Here is a 17,128-nt window from a genome sequence, read left to right as displayed (position 1 = left end):
AGCAATATCATATTAAAAATGAGGATATTAGGGAAGAACTTTACATTGTCAACATCCAGGAATGCGTTAGCAGAGCTAATCTCAGGTGGTACGGTCACTTAAATAGAATGGGCGAAGAAAGATTAGCAAAACAAGTGTTCTCTGCCAACTTGGCAGGAAAACGACCCAGAGGAAGACCAAGATATAGGTGGATTGATACGGTACAAAGTGCCTTAGACGATAGAAATATAAGATCTGATAATGTTGGAGTCTTGACAAGTAACAGACTGATTTGGAGGAAAATTGTAGATAGGAAGTTATTAATGATGTAAATTTTTCATGAAGTACTATCATATCCTGTACACCTCTTGAGGGTACATGGCAGGAATTTGATGATGATGATGATGGTAAAATCCCAAAATTTTAAGGCACCAGCCAACCCCCTTTTTTTTTTCAGGACCAGCACACTTTTAAGAGGAAGGAGAAGAAACCATGAATCAATCTAAGAACAAAATTATATATGCAGAATTGTGACTTTCAACAGTCAAAATTAATTTATTATTACAGAGATTTTGTACATTAATTCAGCACCAAATCCAGAACAATTAAAACTAGGAAAAATATCATGGAGCTTGAATTAATAGGTGCAATAAAATAAAGTGTGCACTATTTTTCTACTTAAGGCAATTATTTTTCGAGGGGCTGAAATTTTATGAAGGATCTCACTTAGGTTAATTAAGATGTTTAATACACAAAACCAATAAAAGAAAGACCAACATAAGTATAGGATTGCCATTGCAACAAGACTGATATTTGTCTTGTTGCAATGGCATGCACAACCACCTTCTACTTCTGTCATATTCACGCAACACAAAAACTGATATTGGCATCTTCATTATTCTGATTTTATATCACAAAAAACTCACACTGAAGAAAAAGATCATATACTGTATTTATTACCTTATTAGAGAGATAAAAGCTTTATAACATAAATCCAAATTTTGAAAAATAAAATTTTCAGAACAGAATTTAAAAACTCAGACACTAAATGAAAATTTTCAGGTGCCATGGTGACTGAGCACCTTAGATTTTTCTATTCTTGTATAGTGATATGAAGGTTGTCCCATATTATTTATTTGTGTGTGCTTTAATGAAAAGCAAGAATCAGTATATGCTATTTCTGTGTTAAAATTTGGCAACAGGTGAATTGCGGCAAAAAATTTGGATAAATAACAAAATTCTTAAAAAATCACAGGCCATGTATGTAAATGGAATGATGCCTTTATGTCATTTTCAAAATCAGTATGGAATTCTATGAAGGCAACATTTCACCCCCCCCACTTACAAATGCATATAACACAGATTTATAATCCAGCCACAACCTACACTATGCGCCTGAAAGTTCTGGCTTTATTAATTGTTTAGAATTATGGAAACAAATACACATGTTAGAGCACTTATTTTATCTTAATTTGAAGCAAAATAAGACATTTGCATTAAGGTCATCATCGGGAAAAAAAATACACACATACATGCATGCCCAACACACATATACACATGCATATATCAAGGACATATATTTAGCTTTTAATTTTTCAGGAAATCACAATGCATACTAGAATATTAATTATAAAAACTTTAATTAATACTTTCCCATATACATTGACATCATCAGGGATCCAAAAAAAAAAAAAAAGAAAAGAAAAAAATTACATGTGCAGGCAGGCACCAACACTTTAACAAATGAGGCTGAATAAAGGCAACAGAATTCAGGCCTAGAGTCCTAAACAATGCCTCCTGGTGGGCTAAATTGGGTTATATTGGCATTTACCCACTGACAAAATTCCAGTTGACTGCCTTCATCCTTTCTATGTTCTATCAGATTTGGGGCAGTCTCATGCACCCAAATTTGTTGAGGTATGAAAAGTTTTTTATAGCTGAAGCAGATTTGACGAACAGTCTTTCATACTTATATTTTCTGCAGTGTAACAGAGTTGCCTTCTTCCAGGGTATTCTGTGGTGGAACCAGATGAAGTCCTTGTGTTCGTATATCCTGATATTGGCTGTCTTGCCTATCTGGTTGTAGCAGGACAGTTTTACAACTGCAAGAGACCTGGTAGAAAGGAAGAAAATGCCTCAAACTCTGCCCCACAAAAACCCACTGTCTGGCTATGCTACATGGATGATGTGTTCTCCATTTGGCTGCATGGCACGTACATACTCCACAATTTCTTCACACACCTATGTCAGCATAATAAGAAATTTGAGAGAGTACAAAAAATAACTCAGCATCCAAACTTCGACTATCTCCTAACATGGTTATAGACCTATCTTCCCTTACTCTGAAGCCGCCTAAAACAATTAGCACTCTCACACAGGGCCATAACTTTACAATAGCACTGAAGAAAATACCTGCAGAGGAAATAATGATACAAGTTGAATGAGGTATCTGCAGTCTTTTCAACCATATTGCCAACATCAGACTGGATGTAGCCAGCGTTCTCACAAAAGCTAATCTCCATCATTTTAAAAGAACATACCAATCCCTGTAGCTAAGGGAACATTCTCCAATAGCAGTGGAAGTTTGTTTTGCAGAAAATGTAGATAAATGGGCCATGTAAGATGATTTGGTAATATAACATGCTGAAGTAATTATCAACTATACCACACCACACATTTAAAGAGAAGCAATGTTGCAAATTTGTTTCTACAGTAGTATGTGATTTTCGTTAGGCCACTGATGCCAGTTATGCGTGTTGCTGATATCACAAGTGAAAACACCTTCACTGGTGAACAGTGTTAATGGAATTAATTGGCAATTAGCATTTGCCCACTGACAAAATTCCAACTGACTGCCTTCATCCTTTCTGTTCTACCAGCTGAAGAATGAGTTCTACTTCATCCACATTTTTTTTAATTTCCAGTCTCATGCAGTTTGTTGTAAACACTCTTGAATCCGGTACTGTTATGAAACTGTCAACAGTATTCTCTACAAGCAGCGACAGCATTTCCATTGCAAAAACCGTAAACGAACATCATATCAGTATATTCAGCATGCGTAAAGATGTATGGCATTCTTAACAATGATTCTAACATGAAATTGCATCGGATTATAGCTGCTTCTTGGTCACATCTGATTCAGAGAGCTGCATACTGGTCACCTGATATACAGAGAGCTGCATGTGCCAGTTTCAAATAGATGTATCTCTGCATCCACTGACAATTGGACACATTTTCATATGAACTTTTTTACTTAGAATAATTGATACTACCACTTACCAAAAATATTTACTATTCCTCCTGAAAAACCCTGTACCCACCCACCCACCCACACTTTAAGACACAAGCTACATCAAGACACTACAGTGAGCTAAAATATTACAGCTCTGGTAAGCCAATAATCCTAGCCTGACTTCTGGTGAGGGGAAAAAGTGAAGATTAAAAAAAAAAAAAAAAAAAAAAAAAAAAAAAAAAAAAAAAAAAAAGTAATAATAATTAAATACATAAGTGGAAAGTACTACTGTTTATGATTTAATTCTCTACAGTTCTGTTATTTTTAAGTTCAGTTAATTATCTGGGGAATACTAGTTAAATATTGAGTTAAATATGAAGGAGTTTTCACAGTGGTAGTCCTTCCCTAGAAGTCAATCAATTCCCCAGCAATCCCAAAAGATTATTATCAAGGTCTTCTTGGTGGACTGAGCGACCTTGGCTTTTCTCAGCAGTGCTTTGCCTAGTTTGAGTGACTCCATGGATTCCCTTTTGGAGAGAGGATCATAATAAAGGACCATGGTTTCATCCCCAGTGACAATGGATTCCAGCACTTCTGATTCCCTTGGAAAAACTCTAAAAACTTGTACGAACAGGTCACACAATGCTCCTTCTGAATTGAAGAGAGAAGTTGGGGGTATTACCTTGCACTGATCTTCATGTGAAGTTTCTCATGAATGATGTGAAAAACAGTTATTATAGAAAGCCCCAACCTTGCTCAGATTTTTTTGAGTTTCAGCAATCTGTCATTGAGCAGTTCCTCCTCAACAAGAGACATTTTCCTCAGTCATCACTTCCACGGGCCAACCATCATGAGGATCATCTTCGATGTTCTCTCTCTCTAAGTGAAACTGTTCAGCCGATTCCTTCACAGTGGAATACGAAGGCAGAAGCTTCCCGATAAACACCATTCAATCGTGGTCATTCAATTGGAGAAAGTCCTTCTTTGGTGAAAAAACTTTATCACAGTATGGTACTCAATTTTTAACATTACAGCCACTTAGCATGCCACGTGTTAGTCAAATGAGTGCCTCCAACTGAATGACTCAGGTAGAGAGTTGAAACTGGTACACTACGCTCCTCATAGATAGTGCTATCTGTCATGCATGGCGTTTTAAAATTGGCATGAATTTTGTATATCAGGCCAGAAACTTTTGGAACCTACCTTGAAAATGATATTACACTATTAGTGATAAACAATTAATAGTGATCACTTCCCAAAACTTGGATATTGGCATACAGCCTGATTGGTTCAGGTTCAGATAATTCCATCATGTTTCACATGTTTCAAGAAAGAGACGACTGAATTTGAATTTGCTGGAGTAAAGAAGTTGCGTGTTTCCAAAAAACTCTGTGTTTAGTATCAATAGCATGAGAAGCATGGTCAGACTTACAAAAATGCAATACAGTCACGATGTTCTTCAATTCTAATCAAGGCAGAACGGCCAATCTGTTCAAAGTAGGAAGGTGATATAAGCAGGGTACTTGGAAACTGTTTTGTTTCCTACCATCAACAAAGGAAACATTACCACTCTTTCCTTACCAGATGTCTATCAAGTATCCTGCTCATATCATCTTGATAGGTGTTTAAAATTGTAAGTCTGAGATCAACCTTTGAAAAGCCTAAAATTTCAAGAGCTAAGCAAACAATTCAGGGAAGAAAGTAGTCTGTGATCTTTAGAATAAAATTCTTCATCATCATCATCAAATTCCTGCCATGTACCCTCAAGGAGTGTACAGGATATGATAGTACTACATGAAAAAATTACATCATTACTAACTTCCTATCTACAATTTTCCTCCGAATCAGTCTGTTACTTGTCAAGACTCCAACATTATCAGATCTTATATTTCTATCGTCTAAGGCACTTTGTACCGTATCAATCCACCTATATCTTGGTCTTTCTCTGGGTTGTTTTCCTGCCAAGTTGGCAGAGAACACTTGTTTTGCTAATCTTTTCTCTCCCATTCTATTTAAGTGACCATACCACCTGAGATTAGATCTGCTAACGCATTCCTCGATGCTGACAATGTTAAGTTCTTTCCTAATATCCTCGTTTTTAATATGATATTGCCATTGATGCCATCTGTTCACGCCTCTAATCTTTCTCAGGACTCTCATATCTGCGGTCTCTAGTCTTTGGTCAAGTGTTTTACTTCTGACCCAGCTCTCAGATCCATAAGTTAAAAATGGTTTGAACACTGTCTTGTATACAGCTAATTTAGTGTTCCGACTAATTTCTCTCTTATTCCATATGAATTTATTCAATTGACTTCCCACCATACCAGCTTTGCTGATTCTGTTGTCTATTTCCATAATTAATTTACCATCTTCACTAAAAATCGTGCCTAAGTAGCTGAAATGCTTCACTTGTTCCACAGGTTCTCCATTCACAACACAGTTGACATTTTCAGTGATTCTGCCTATTTTGATTGTCTTTGTCTTTTTATTGCTGACCTTCATACCATATCTATTACAACAGCTATTCAATTTAGTCAGAGAATCTTGCAGACTTGTAGCGGATTTATTTAGAAGTATAACATCATCAGCATAAAGCAAAGAGCTGACATTAACATCTCCAATTTTGATATCATGTTTAATACCACTTTCCTTCATAATGTGATCCATATAGATAATGAATAACAGAGGGGATAATGTACATCCTTGTCTCACACCAGATTTAACATTAAACCATCTTCCTGTACTTCCTTCAATTCTAACTGCAGACTTACAACTCAAATAAAGACTAAGTATTGCTTGATATAATGCCCCATTGACACCATATAACTGCAGCGTATTGAATAGCTTCTCTCTTCGCACCTTGTCATATGCCTTTTCCAAATCGACAAAACTTAAATACAGATCTTTGTTATATTCTCATGCTTTCTTGACTATTTGTCGTAAAGTGAAGATCTGATTCTGACAGCCTCTATTTGGCGTGAATCCAGCTTGTTCTTCACCAAACTTTTCTTCCACAATTCTTCTCAACCGTTTCTCAAGTATACCTGCATAGATCTTGCCAGGAACACTCAGTAGGGAAATACCTCTGTAATTCTCACATTCAGTTTTATTTCCCTTTTTATATATGGGTACTATGAGAGCTCTACTCCAATCATCGGGAATTCGTCCCTCTGTCCAGGCTTTCTGAACTATGCAGTGCAGCCACTGTAAGACTTTTATACCACCATACTTCAGCATTTCTGGTCGAATATCATCTACTCCTGCTGCCTTTCCACATTTCAAGCCTTTGATGGCTTTTTCTACTTCAAGTATGGATATATATTCCTGACTACATGTCTGGTCAGTGCTTTTTACCACTGTGCTGTCATCACTGCTTATTTCATTTAGCAGTTTTTCAAAGTAATTACTCCATACTTCAAGGATATCTTTTTCTCCTGTTTTCATGTCACCTTTATCATCTCTAACTCCTTTTACAGCACTCTTTCCTCCATTCTTAAGCTTCTTCAACAACCTCCAGAATATTTTGCCACCTTCTCGATATTTATTTTCTATATTCTTGCCAAAGTCCTCCCATGACTTTTGTTTAGCTAGTTTTATACAGTGTTTAGCATTCTTGCATTTGTCTCTATATTCTCTAAGAGCACAAGCTGACTTATTTGACAGGAACTTTTTATATCCTTCTTCTTTTCCTTCACTGCCTCTTTAACTTCCTGTGTCGGAGTTCTGATTTTTTTATCCTTGCAGACAACCTCACCACATGCCTCTCTGGCAGAATCAATTAATGTTTTCTTCAGAATTTGCCACTGAATGTCCAAGGTTTGTTTCCTGTTCTCAAACTCTCATTTTTTTTCCAATAATCTTTCTGTATTTTAGTCCACAGTTCACATCTGAGAGCTGCTCAACTTTTATTTGCTTTAAAACTTTCTTACATGTTATTTTTTTCAATATGAAATTCAATTTTATCCTGCTCAAGACTAAATAGTGATCACTTCCAATTTCAAATCCTCTGTACACTCTGGTGTCCTGCACCAGGGAGAAAACATCACTATCAACAATAACATAGTCAATGAGACTTTTCTTATTCCTAGCCTCTTCTCTCCATGTGAATTTGCGCACATTTTTATGTTGGAACATGGTGTTAGTAATATCCAGTCCATGTCCTGAGCAGAAATCCAACAGATATTTGCCATTATTATTAGCTTTGCTCTTTTCTCCAAATTTTCCCAAAATATTTTTGTATGTCTCCCAATCATTTCCTACTCTGCTATTTAGATCCCCAACAAGGACCAACTTTTTCTTTTTCATTGTGTCAGTTGCTTTTTCTAAAGCATCAAAAAATTCCTCCACTTCTACCTTAGTAGAACCTTCTGTGGGACCATAGGCACAAATAAGTCTCATTGTCCAGTTCCCCATTCTCATATTTGCCCACATTACTCTACTTGAGACTGACTGCCATTCCAGAAGATTAGCCTCGTATTTTGTGTTGAATACTATGGCTACTCCTTCTTTTCCTTGATTGTCATTGACTGAATATAGCATTTTGTATTTATTACTCAGAAAGATCTCACCAGTTTTGGTCTTTTTAGTTTCAGTCACTCCTATTATGTCGATCTGGTAGTTATCTAATTCCCCAGCTGAATGGGCTAAAGCCTGAATGGGCAAAGAAATTGAGCTCAATTTCTTTGCCCATTCAGGCTTCTTACGTTGATAGTACCGATCTTTAACTCTGGTGATGTTGAGTTGAGGTTTGTTTTCAGATTTGTTCCAGTAGCTGACTTTTTGCTGTTCGCCCTAATTCCCTGGCGAAAACAACGGGGGCCTTGTTTAACTGGGCGACGCCCCAGCCAGCATGAAATTTTGTCATGCTGTACCATCATTTTTTATTTTGGTTTAACCAATAAGAATACAATTTGGTCAGCTAAATCCCAAATTGCCAGCCCATCCTCGTTCGTTCAGTATCCAAGTAGATACCCAACAGGGTGCACCACAAGAAGGTGAGGATTGGACATTAGGTCAGAAGCCCTGGTCGGTTCTCCGCATTCCTTTAAAGGCTATGTGGAGGTCTCCTCTCAGTTATACAGCTTTGACCCTTAAGCATAACATTTTGTATTCGAAATTAAACTTTTGAATTACATCAAATTACAAAATGTTCAAATTAATTAATTGTGTATTGTATGTGTTTTGGTGCTTTAAGAATGCTCTGAATGGAAAGTAGAAACAATGATCAGCCAGCCTTATGTACCCAATGGCTCTAAAAACCTCTTTAGATGTTAGTTATGGTAATGCAAATGAAAAATGTAAGGTATAATTAACTATATAGTGATATTTGCTATCACAGTAAGTACATATTTGTATAAGTTTGGTATAATGTGGCAACATATAATTTTCTATCATTTTGTAAAATTTAGACATTCAATTTGTCCATTTTTAAATTCTTCTTCTCTCCCGTAGTCCTAAATGGACTGTTGGGTCATTCATGGCTGGTAGGTGACATTTTTGTTAGCCTCCTCCAATCATCTCGGTCTCTTGTTCTTGATGTCATTTGAGAAAGGGAGGAATATGTCCATTTTTTGATGTTATCAGTCCATTTTAATCAAGGTCGACCCCTAACCCTTGGTCCCGGAACAATTCCTTCTAGTGATTGCTTTGGAATGCCATTAGCCCTCTCCACATGTCCGAACAATTTCATTTGATGACTGTCAGAATATTTTCCCTTTTTCTCCCGTCTATTGAATCAATCAGTTTTCGGACATTTTCATTGGTTTCGTGAGCGGTATAGGAATTTCTCAAAAGTCTTCTGTAAGTTTTCATTTCAAAAGAAAGGAGTCTCCTCTCATCTTCCCTCAATAAAGTCCAGACCTCACAACCATACAAGATTCACCAAGGTATCAATTAGTCTTAGTCTGGTTGTGATTGCTATTCTGTTATCTCCCCACAATGGTTTTAACTTCTGTAGGGCCACGGTTATCTTAGCAATTTGGTATTTAATGTCGGTTTTTGAACGACCATCTTGACTCAACGTGCTTCCTAGATAAGTGAACTTGTTTACATTCTCAATTTGTTTAATGCCAATTTGTATCTTTAAGAATTCAATGTCTGATTTTAAGGTTATCATCGTTTTTGTTTTTTGTAGGTTTATGTATAATCCATATTTTTTTAATGTTCCGAAAATGCGGCTGGTTATCTGTTGTAATTCTTCTTCACTTTCTACCAGAAGATCGATATCATCTGCAAAACCTAAGTTATTTATTCTTAGTTCGCCAACAACTATTCCAGTGTCATATTCATGAAGAGCTTCATCTATGACATATTCCAGAAAACAATTAAAAAGAAGAGGGGACAAGATGCATCCCTGTCGTACCCCCCCCATTCTGCCTGGAACAGTTCACTGCTATAATTTTTAATTTCAATTCTCATATCAGATGAGGAATAAAGAGATTTAATAATCCTAATGATTTTGTTGTCAATACCATAATGTTCTAAAATTTTCCATACCTCGTGCCATATTGAGGCAAAAGCTTTTTGAAGGTCTAAAAAGTTGTGACAGATTATTTTGTTATGTTCTATGTATTTTTCGCCTAGTATGTGCATTGTAAAAATATGTTGATTATACTTCTGGACTTCCGGAAACCTGCTTGTTCATCTAATAGTCATCCAAGCAAAATCCTGTTAAAAATACTATTGTCAAGAATCGAAAAGAAAATAGAAAGCAGACTATTAAAAGAAGAAGTCATTGCAGCAGTTAGCTCCTCAGGAATAGGTACAAGGACAGAAGTCTGCCAATCAGAAGGCCAAGTTTCTGTGTTCCATACATCCTGGAATAAATTCAGCAGTGTGTGTGTGTGATGATGTCACTTCCTTTGCATATCAGTTCCATTGTAACACCATCAATTCCCGGTGATTTTCCTATTTTTGAGGAGCTAACTGCTACAATGACTTCTTCTTTTAATATCGGGTAATCTCTTTCCTCCAAGCCTCCTGGCAAAATTCCGTCCAAAATATTGTCAGTCAGTTGAGGGTCCTTTTGAAAAAGCTTGATTGCATAACATTTCCATCTATCAACTATTATCAACTATTTTTAAATTAAAAGAAAGATATTCTGATAATTTTTAACAATAATAACAATATTCATTCTGCTAGAGCAGCATTGTTATAGATGAAAAGACAAATGGAAAATGATCCTAACAAAAACTAATGTTATTATTCACTTTGTCAATCAGATCTAATATTCAAATATGTTAGATATATAGTGATATGATTAAAAGTATTTTTAAACTTAAATTGTACATATTTGGTCTGATGTATTAAAATAAAGAACTTTTATTATTAAAAGACCAGAAGATAAATGATAAAATAGACAAAGAGCCATCAAGTTTCACTAGCCACTGTCCATTTTCAAGGCTGTACTGGTGTGAAAACAAATGCATTAAGTTACATTTAAAACATAGACTTTAGTAACTGTTAGGCCGTTACATTTGATCATTCGTGTTTGATGGCATGCATGTGTTCGAATGCTTCAGTCAGAATCCGGTACATGACCACGTGTTGTGTAGTTTTTTGCATATTGTAGTTCAGTTGAACTGAGAGAGATGATGAGATTTTTCCATATGTCTTTAAGAATAATACCTTGATTTCTATTTAAATTATTGCCTGTGCGTAGCACCACAGCTGCTTCTTTTAAAGTTCTGTGTCTGTAGTCATTCTCGACGTAAGGCATAGAACTGTTTTTCCAATCTATAACGTGATTTGATGTTGAGAAATGATGAGCTAAACCAGATGTGATGATTCTATTATGATTGACATTCCCTACATGTTCCTTTTATTTCAAAACTTCTAGAAGTCTGACCAATGTAAGAAAGGCCACACGTGCATGGAATTTTATATACTCCAGTACATTTGAAGAATTTGTTTTTTTCATTTGTTTTCACACCAGTTCAGCCTTGAAAATGCTAGACAGTGGCTAGTGAAACTTGTTAGCTCTTTGTATATTTTATCATTTATCTTCTGGTCTTTTAATAATAAAAGTTCTTTATTTTAAAAGGTTTTTTTTTTTTTATGAATTATTTGCATTATTAAAATGCTGCACCCTTGCAAACACTTCATAAATCAGTTAACTCTCATAAGTGTTTCAGGATTCTTAAATTTTATTTAATAAAACTGACATTTTTTTAAAATTAGTCCTGCCTGATTCTTATATTTTCAAAAAAGAATAATCACTTACTCTTCCAAGACTGTATTCCTCTTCAACTATATCAGGTGATACAGGCCATGAATTGGGCAAGGGTAAAAGCTAAAATAAGAAAAAGAAAAATGCATAAGAGGCCATGAACTCTAATTAAAATAATTCAAATTCTTGAAACTTAATACTAGCACTGTGAAATATAATTCATCTAATATCAAATAACACCATATCATGAAGGTATACTAATTTTAATTATAAAGATAGATAATTCAACTTTATAACAGACCACATGCAACAATAACTTGTAATGCTATGGTGCCATTATCTAACTGACAGACACTTTTTAGAAACATATGTTACTGCAATAGAAAAATAACCTTTCTGTTATTTAGGATTTTTTTTTCCTTTTGCAAATATGTTGCATGATTTTTTTTTTTTAAAGTAAAAACAGCCAAACACTGTAGCCTCCAGCAAGACAGAATGAGGAAGATTTCTCCAAAGCAGAGAGATAGAAAGAATAGAAGCTGGTATAAAGGTGAAGCATAGGGGGATGACCAGCAGTTAACCAAGTCTTTCTTTTACAACTCTTTTTGCAGTGTCAAAAAAGAAAGACTGTAAGAACAGTCTCTTCTAAATAAGACTGCAGATCAGTACCCATGAACATATCTATAAAACAGGCACAAAGAAGTAACAATGCCCATGAGAGAGTGAGCTATGTGAGTCTTCAAAAAAAAAAAAAGACAGAGAGAGAGAGTGCCAATTATGAGGGATAAAATATGTGAAATGCATAATCAGTATTCCAAGGCATAGCAGATTTGTGATTCACACAGTGCTGGCAGCAACAGAAATAAGCAGCAATCTTGAGTGGAAAAGGATATCCAGTTCTGCAGAGATCAAAAGAGGCCATGGATATGTTTTGGACTTGAGATGCAGGTTCTATTAAACTTAAGAGAAAGAGAAGGTGAGACCTCTTTTGTAAGAAACAATAGGCTGTAATAAAATTATCCCTATTCCAACAAGAAATGGGAAGAAGGCGATCAGATTCCACCTGGCCATGGAAGTCTGGAATAACTGCATACCACAGAACCTGTCAAATAAAGAAGAGGGAAAACAAAGGGCACAATCATCAGCAAAATCAAATTATGGATAAAGCTTGTGGTCAGAGAAAGAAGATCATCCATGTAAAGGAGAAGGGGGAGGGGACAAAAGAATAGAACTCCTAGACACTCCAGCACTAGTGGGGAAATGTAATAATATTAATAATAAGCCATCCATCATGAAAGACAGAAGAAACTGGTATTCCAGTTGTAAAGAGTGGATGGTAGATCACAAGATGGTCTAACAAGTTGGTCCTTGTGCCAGACCTGACCAAACACTCAAGAAATATCAAGAATGAAAATGAATTCTTCAAATATCTTCAAAGGTGGGTAGTTACGGTTAGGAGATGTGAATCAGGAGTGGCAAAATCCACATCATTGATCACTAATTGGCTGCAGGCTCCCAGATGGCAAAGAAGCTAGCTGATAATAACTCTCTTCATGATTTCCAAGAGAAATTAAACAGAGCAATGTGATGATACATCTCAGTGGATTATTCATAAAATAACATTAGAGTGGAAGCCAGTAATACATATTCAATGTTTAACAAATACGATATTGTGTTTGAGTCATACTGCACAATACATACATGGACTTGATTATCCGTCACGTGATAGGTTATCATACAAGTTAAACTTAGTAATAGGCCACTCTTATACGGGAGAATTTTTTTAAAATGAGTTATTTACAGGTTTGACTGGATGAGTTCCTCACTTTCTGAGAATACTGATTTTAGGCATTGATCAAAACATGAATGTAAAGCAAACCCTCTGAAACTGAAATATCATTCTTCTTCTTCTCCCATAGTCCCAAATGAACCATTGGGTCATTCATGGCTGGTAGGTGATACTCTTTGCTAGCCTCCTCCAGTCGTCTCAGTCTCTTGTTCTTGATGTCAGTTGAGAAAGGGAGGAATTTATCCATTTTTTGATGTTATCAGTCCATTTTAATCAAGGTCGGCCCCTAACCCTTGATCCTGGAACGATTCCTTCTAGGGTTTGCTTTGGAATGCCATTAGCCCTCTCCACATGTCAGGACCTCCTTCATCTGTCTTCTTCTGATGACTGTCAGAATATTTTTCCTTTTTCTCCCATCTATTGAGTCAATCAGTTTTTGGACATTTTCATTGGTTTCGTGAGCGGCATAGGGAATTCTCAAAAGTCTTCTGTAAGTTTTCATTTCAAAAGACAGGAGTCTCCTCTCATCTTCCTTCGATAAAGTCCAGGCCTCACAACCATACAAAAGGACAGAAATATCATTATGAAAGTATAAATGGGTGATATATTGCCTCCACTATGGCTGGCAGAATAATTAATCTTATCCAGCCCAACAGTAACATGTAATACATATAATAACTGATGTACATAACACTAAACATCAAAGGAGATCCCGATGTCTTAGAGCAGGGCTGTCCAACCTTAGGTAATTCGAGGGCCGCATCACAATACGTATCTAGTAATTTTTAAATCATTACAGCAAATATCTTCTTTGCTTTTCTTCTGATTTGGTCAGTGGAATTCAAAAAAGGGAGAAAAGTTGCCAAGGAAGATGGCTTTACTGTGGAATTTGAATTGTATGAAATAAAGCTTCATGGATAAGAGGTTAGGATGATTTTCAGAATTGAGGGAATAGCAGACAAATGAAACATAATGAGGCAGGGACATCTTAAGTTACAGAAGATCAAAAATGGAAAACTCGAGGTTAGGCACCCCCTTGCAAGGAATGTTGGATTGCACAAAAGTACAGGTACCACTCTTGTAGTGGAGAGAATCAGATAGGGTGTAGAATGAATAGTTAAGATGGGCTGTGGTTGTTGTGACAGGATTTGGGGTTCAATTCAAAAACAGGAGATCAGATTTGGATGTCTGCAGGTGATGCACATCATTTAGGTTGATGTTTAAACTACAAATATTGATGAAGTGGATGTGGAAGTTTTTGTAAGATTTTTTAAATTTCCCCAAAAAATTTTAAAAAATTGGGGGAGAATTTTTTTTAACGTTTATTATTTAATTAAATCATAGTAACACAACATTTATTTAGATTTACTTTCATACTGGTATTGCAAAGGTGAAGAGAGAAAGAGTAAGGGGACATACAGTAAGAGGAGGTCAACTCAGACATGTTGCCAACACAGAGAGCATGCAGACTCCATGCCACAACATGGCCCTGACAATGATTCCTCATATTACTTACTATTATAATAACGGAATTAACTCATGTAAAATATTCTTTATTAGTAAGAATTTTCACCCGAGTATCAGAGGCATCATCAGCACAAGTACAAAGGCTAATTAAATAATAACTGATATATTCACAAAAGCTAAGGTTAAATTTCCTAAATTTATTTAAAAAAAAAAAAAATTAAATTAAATAAACAGTCTATGAACAGTCTGGACTTGCAGAGCATGCCATCAACACTAGACATAGAGTTCATTGGAAAAAGACAAAAGTCGGTTCCTCGTGGAACGACTTTACAAAGAAACATATGAAATGTTACTTCACTCCCTTAACTTAAACAGATCCAATGGTCTATGTCTTTCCTCTTTGTGGGAGATAGTACTCTATAAATCAGCAAATCTTTCCTAACTTTTGTAATTGTATACACACACGCATATATATATATAAATTATTTTTATTTATTTAATTTAATTTTTTTTAAAAATAAATTTAGGAAATTTAACCTTAGCTACTTAGGTGGCGCTTTGTGAATATATCAGTTATTGTTTAATTATCCTTTGTACTTATACTGATGATGCCTGTGATACTCAGGCGAAAATTCTACTAATAAAGAATATTTTACGTGAGTTAATTCAGTTATTATAATAGTAAGTAATATGTCTACTCATAGTATTTCTTTACTGAAACTTCCTCATATACTATTACACAGCCTCCATCCAGACATGACCTGGCAGTGGAAAAAAAAAAAAAAAACTTTACTGCTTTACTCTTGAAGATGGAGAGAGTATTGCATCTCTTCTAGAGTAGAGGTGTAGGGAATGAAGCAGAGAATGAGAAGTTGATTCAATGAGTTTGGAGTTGAATTGCTCATGTTCATATGTGATAAGAGAAAAATGGAGGGGATAATCATAAGCAGTTCAGTGATCAATGAATGGCATCCCTTTTTAAGACACCAGTTACAGTAAAAGTGAACGAACTAACTAAGCACTGCAAGGTTTTAAAAATGAAAAAAAAAAAAAAAGAAAAGAAAAGAACTGAAGAGTACTGTCATTAACCACTGAATAGGATTGGATGTTAGACAATCATTGATGTATGAGAGGAGATTGTAGGTGACATTCACCAAGCCCTGCAAAATACACCAGCATTAATGAAAAAATCTGATGAAAAGGAACCATTCACCATTACCTGCAGTGAACAACATGAGAGTGAGCTGGCAGTTCATTCACACATAAGAACAAAAACCATAACACCACAAAAAATAATGCAGTAATAAAAACAATACAACAAGATTAATCATATTTTATGGGGGGGCCCTGAAAAGTCTGATAAACAACTAGAACAAAAATGATATTAAACCAACTGATATAACCACAAGAAAGAACATATCTTACAACCCTTTGACCATCATGTTTCATCGAATTGTAATAATTTCTTCTTTTCTTTCAGGATATGAAAATTCAAAGGCACTGAGGTGCAGGGCTATCATTAAGTTTTTCGTGCTGAAAGAAAAGTCCACAACCAAACTTTGTGCAAGACTTTAGGGGACTGTGCCCCAGCATATCCAACAGTTGCCAGATGAGTGGCCAAGTTTAAAAATGGGCATCTTGAGACAACAGATGCCCCCAGTCAGGAAGACACCTTCATGGCAATCACATTCTGAAAACATCGATGCAGTGAATTCTATGATCCTTGATGATAGATGAATACTACCCAAAAACATTGCAAAGACTCTGTGAATATTCAGGGAATGAGTTGGGGTCATTATCCACCAACATCTGGACCTGCTGAAGCTCAGCGAAGTAGATCCTCAAATGCTTGAATGCTGAACAAAACAGAGAACAGGTGCCGTCATCTCAAAGGATTTTTGGGTTATTTTGAGAAATCAGGTGCAAATTTTTTGGCTCATACTGTGACTGTTGATGAAACATGGCTTCATCACTATGACCCAGAAACCACACAACAGTGGAGTGGAGACACAAAGGTTCTCCACAGCCAAAGAAGTTCCAAACCCAAAAGTCAGCAGGGAAAGTTCTTGTCATTGTCTATTGGGATATGGATGGTGTGTAATCCTTACCAAGTATCTCAAAACAGATGAAACCGTTACAGCAGCAGTTTATTCAACAGCTCTGAAAGAACTGAAGGAAAAATGCCACAGGGAAACTGAGCAGAGACATGTTGCTTTTGTAGGAAAATGCACCTGCTCATAAAACCCAACAGACAATACACAACTACTTGGGCTTTCAATATCTGCCTCACCCACCTTGTTCACCAGGCCTGGCCCCATTTGACTATGTCCTATTCCCAAATTTAAAGAAACACTTGAAAGTAACAAAATTTACTACAGATGATGAAGTCATATCTGCAGCTGGAACGAACAGGTTTGTACAACAAGGGAAAAAGTTTTCTCTCAGAGGATTGCAAATGATGCAGCAGCATTATTACAAATGTATAACACTTCGA

At 35.9% G+C, this 17,128-nt stretch overlaps 1 protein-coding gene across 2 annotated transcripts in view; it reads right to left on the bottom strand.

The window, feature by feature from the left end:
* Positions 1–17,128, bottom strand: part of Rubicon (run domain Beclin-1-interacting and cysteine-rich domain-containing protein rubicon) — a 357,235-nt gene that overhangs the window by 116,774 nt on the left and 223,333 nt on the right. For both annotated transcript variants that reach the window (XM_090410954.1, XM_090410955.1), the window contains exon 14: positions 11,433–11,501. In XM_090410954.1, coding sequence (XP_090267080.1) covers positions 11,433–11,501 — 69 coding nt within the window. The remainder of the gene's footprint in view (positions 1–11,432; positions 11,502–17,128) is intronic.

This window comes from Typopeltis vanoorti, chromosome 21 (assembly GCF_054136105.1).
Source record: "Typopeltis vanoorti isolate ZY-2024b chromosome 21, IOZ_Tvanoo_1.0, whole genome shotgun sequence".
NCBI classification, from domain to species: Eukaryota; Metazoa; Arthropoda; class Arachnida; order Uropygi; family Thelyphonidae; genus Typopeltis; species Typopeltis vanoorti.
The sequence above is the reverse complement of the archived record's forward strand: the minus strand, read 5'-3'. Positions and strand labels throughout refer to the sequence as shown.